General features: G+C 39.9%; 1 protein-coding gene across 1 annotated transcript; it reads right to left on the reverse strand.

Moving 5' to 3' along the window:
- Positions 1-2047: 2047 nt before the first annotated feature.
- On the reverse strand, positions 2048-3775 carry LOC138012419 (uncharacterized). Its single transcript, XM_068859184.1, has 3 exons — positions 3218-3775; positions 2503-2684; positions 2048-2381 (listed from the first exon to the last, which is right to left on the reverse strand). The coding sequence occupies exons 1-3, from the start codon at positions 3773-3775 to the stop codon at positions 2048-2050; spliced, it is 1074 nt and encodes a 357-aa protein (XP_068715285.1).
- Between the last annotated feature and the right edge of the window lie 11 nt (positions 3776-3786).

Genomic DNA, 3786 nt, shown 5'->3' on the forward strand with positions numbered 1-3786 from the left:
AAAGAAATGGAAGCCACTTCTCTCCCCGCTGCAACGAGTCTCCTAAACCCTTAACCTTAACATTGAATTTTTAAATATTGATTCCTCTATTTTAAAACTATCATTATAAATGTAACCCTAAAGGAAAGAGATGGTTTTTAGAAGTGCTAGAAGTCGTATTTCATTTATTTATTTTATCAATTATTATTTATCTCTTTTTTTTTTTCATGTTAGAAAACGTAATTTTAATGCAATTAGTGTAATTCATGTCACGTTCGTATTGCAATGCTCATGGTATCGTTTACTGTAGTTTGCAATGTTTTATGGTGTAAGTGTGCATATTTAAAAAATAAAATTATTATTAAAAAATATACATATATCTTATGCCCACAATATATTACCGATCTTTTTAAGGCAGCAAAGGAACATCAATCTACACACACACAACGCACAACCTTTATTTGTAGCCCGACATTGATTTACATGATTAAAAAACTGTATTCCTTTAAAAAATGGAAAGAGACTTCATGTTAGGAAGATTTAGTGACTTATGGAAAACATATACCAGTGCAAAATTGTGGGCCAGGATACCCAATCACATGAAATCAGTTGGTTTAAAGACTTTAAAATTACATTAGAAACAGGGATTTTAATTGATGAGGGCAGTGGGTGCAAATGTCATCTGTGTTCAACTTGACTAATTTTTAACTATGCGACTTTAAAAAACGAACGCCAAAAAGAGATTAATCACTCTAAAACTCCTTTGTTTCCTCTACTCGAGGGTCTCGAAAATTTCTCGAAAGCCCTCAAACATCTCGAAACTCTAATCGAGCCTTGATCTGTGATGTTTTCAGATCAAGTTTCGAGGGACTGTCAACTTTTGCACGCTACTGTACATGCTCTTGATGATTGTAACTTATTTTAGGTGTCCCCAATTAGCAGCAATGCTGAACCTTTCATGACACAAACAAACTCATTCATTCGTTATTCTCAATCGAGTGTGAAAACAAATACTGGTAAACAAATCATGGCAATTGATCTTTGGAAAATCTCCCTGATAAACTTGAGGATCTAAATGTACTTTCCTTCTCTAAAAAGTTGAATTGAAATTGAATTGAATTACAAAGCCAGTTTGTGCTTCTTTGCACTTTTGTAATGATCAACCACTGACTCCAGGACATCATCTGACAACTGGTCAGGTCCTTGGATGCAAATGCACATGGTGTGTTCAAGTGCATCGGGACCGAGCCTACACTGGAACCTTGTTTTAATTAGCTTCCTGGCACTGAAGGAACGCTCAACAGTGGCTTTTGTCGGCGGTAATACATTTACAATCGCAGCTACCTTTGGCAAGTTTGGAAAAGCAGTGGCAATGTCAGAGTTACCACTGTCTGTCAATGTCGAGAGCACTTGCTGTAAGGTGCTGTCTTTGTACCTCACAAAAATGACTCAGCAAAACAGCTTCCATCCTGATCCCGTATACACAGCGTTAACGTCAGGTTGTGAGATGCTTATTTCTCCCTGAAATTGGATCCCTTGTGCAACACTGTAGAAATTGATTAGGGTTCGTATCTTTTCTATGCCATAGTCTGCCAATTTATCTTCAGTTGGGAGATGTCGTGGATCAAAAATAGACATAGCAGAGATAACAGCTGTAGACTCCATCCTTCTATTAATGTGGTCAACAACACTTTGCACGTACGGACGATAGACCATGTGAAGAAACAAGTTCTTTTCTTCCTTTGTGACCACAATTTCTTTGCTCCAAGTTGCACATCATCAGTGAACACTGAAGAATGATTCTTGAACCACGTGCAGGTATTTACGTTCTCCTTCAACTCCATTAACCGTTTAGTAGTGCTCTCAACCATTGCTGGTAAGCTGGCGAGATCAATGTCCTTGCCCTGTAGACTTGCTTGCAGTGCCGCGACAGTATGCAGTACATCACAGAGCATGTAGATACAAGCCACGGTCTTGTATTTGGTCAAGAGAATAGCAATCCCATTTGCTTCTGCGTCACCTGCCTCATCATAAATCTCTTCGAAAGTACTCACCATTGCTGGCAAACTTAGTCGTACAGTAGGCACGGCCCTTTTTTCTGCATCTTGACTTCAGGAAACTGAAGCTCAGCCTGAATCTCCTTTAGTTTTTCTGCTTTCTTGGGTGAATAGTAAAGTGCTTTCCAAATTGTTAATAGTGTACCTAAGACTCGCTTTACCTCTGCATGTTCTCCCACAGCATTTAGAGCAGCCAGTTGCAGTAGATGGCAATGACAGTGTACATGTACGTAAATAGCGCTTGGTGCATGCAACCTCAGGAGTGTCTGAACACCAGTCCTGTTGCCCGACATGGTGGTAGCACCATCAAAACCAAGAGCACGCATTTTCTCAAATGTGATGCTCCTGGATTTTAGAAAATCAGAAATAACCAGCGATAGCTTCAGCATTAGTTTCGTTAGCTTGTATGACACCAAGAAAGTGTTCCACTGGCTTGTTGTGATGTAGCCAACGTTCACACACTAACAGTTCTTCCTTCGAGGCTACATCAGTGCTTTCGTCTACCATTATCAAACTGTCAAGGAGGCTGTTTTCCAGAGTCTTGCTGATGCTTGCAAGAAGTTCTACTATTGTGGAATATGACCCGTAGGCTGCATTACGTGGGCATGTTTCTCTATGTGCTTTCAACGTGATATCCCCATTCTCGATCTGCTAGGTAACGACAGGGCTCGAAATTAACGAAAAAATCCAGTCGAATTTTGCGATAAGATACCAAAATTTAGTCGCAATTTCGCAAATTTTAGTCGCAAAATCGCCGCGCTGCATTGTGTTGTCAGCGGTTTAGCAGAAAAATATGAGCCCGTAGTACTTGTGTGTAAAGAAACTGCTGAAAATGGCGAATGATCGAAGGAATGGAGCTGAGCACGTAACATCGCAGCTAAATTACCATACAATTACGCTACCTTCAGAGAAAATTCACAACGAGAAACAAAATAATTTTGTCATTTATTTATTTATTTGTTTATTTTAGCAAAAGTAGCAGCAAAGTGGCAACTGCTAACCCTTTTGTTTCGAAAGAACGAAGGTGATAACAAGTCGCAAATTTGCGACTTCTCCAGATATTTTAGTCGCAAAGGGAAAAATTTAGTCGCAAATGCGACCGTATTGGTCGCAATTTCGAGCCCTGAACGAGACTTTCAAATGTAGTGGTGTGGGGAATGAGATGTTTTACCAGGAAATACAGTGATTGGATGAGCTTCTTCATCATTTTCTGGTTTTCTTTCTTTTCTTCCTCGCTGGCTGTTACAATCAGTTCTGCAGACTGAGAAAATGCCCTTCTCCATGCTGGAGTTAGAATGCCATTCACTTTTCTGATGATTTGCCAACAGGGTTGTAGCCTTCACCCAGTTGCTTACAGGACGTTTTACCCATGCACCTTTAGCTTGTACAGGTACTTTCCCATAGACCTTGCAAACGGTACATACCATACACTTCGAAGTTGAATCATAGTTCATCCAAGAGTGTTTCTTCTTCCATGAAGCGTCATAGGTTAAATTCCTCTTGTAGTTCGGCTTGTTATTCGTGCTACTACTCAATGTTTCTGCAATCTTTTCTGGTGATCTTACTGCACAATCAAATTCACATGGTCCGTGTCTTTTTCTTGGTTGACTTGTGCTAGTCGAACTCGATGTTGTGCCAACCTTTTCTGGTGGTTGCACTTCACAATCAAAATCACATTCTGATGACGTGTGTAGATCAGCGTCTCCCTTCCGTGGTTTTCTGGTTACAAATTTGTCCATGCGGTCGCTAT

Source organism: Montipora foliosa, chromosome 1 (assembly GCF_036669935.1).
Source record: "Montipora foliosa isolate CH-2021 chromosome 1, ASM3666993v2, whole genome shotgun sequence".
Lineage (NCBI taxonomy): Eukaryota > Metazoa > Cnidaria > Anthozoa > Scleractinia > Acroporidae > Montipora > Montipora foliosa.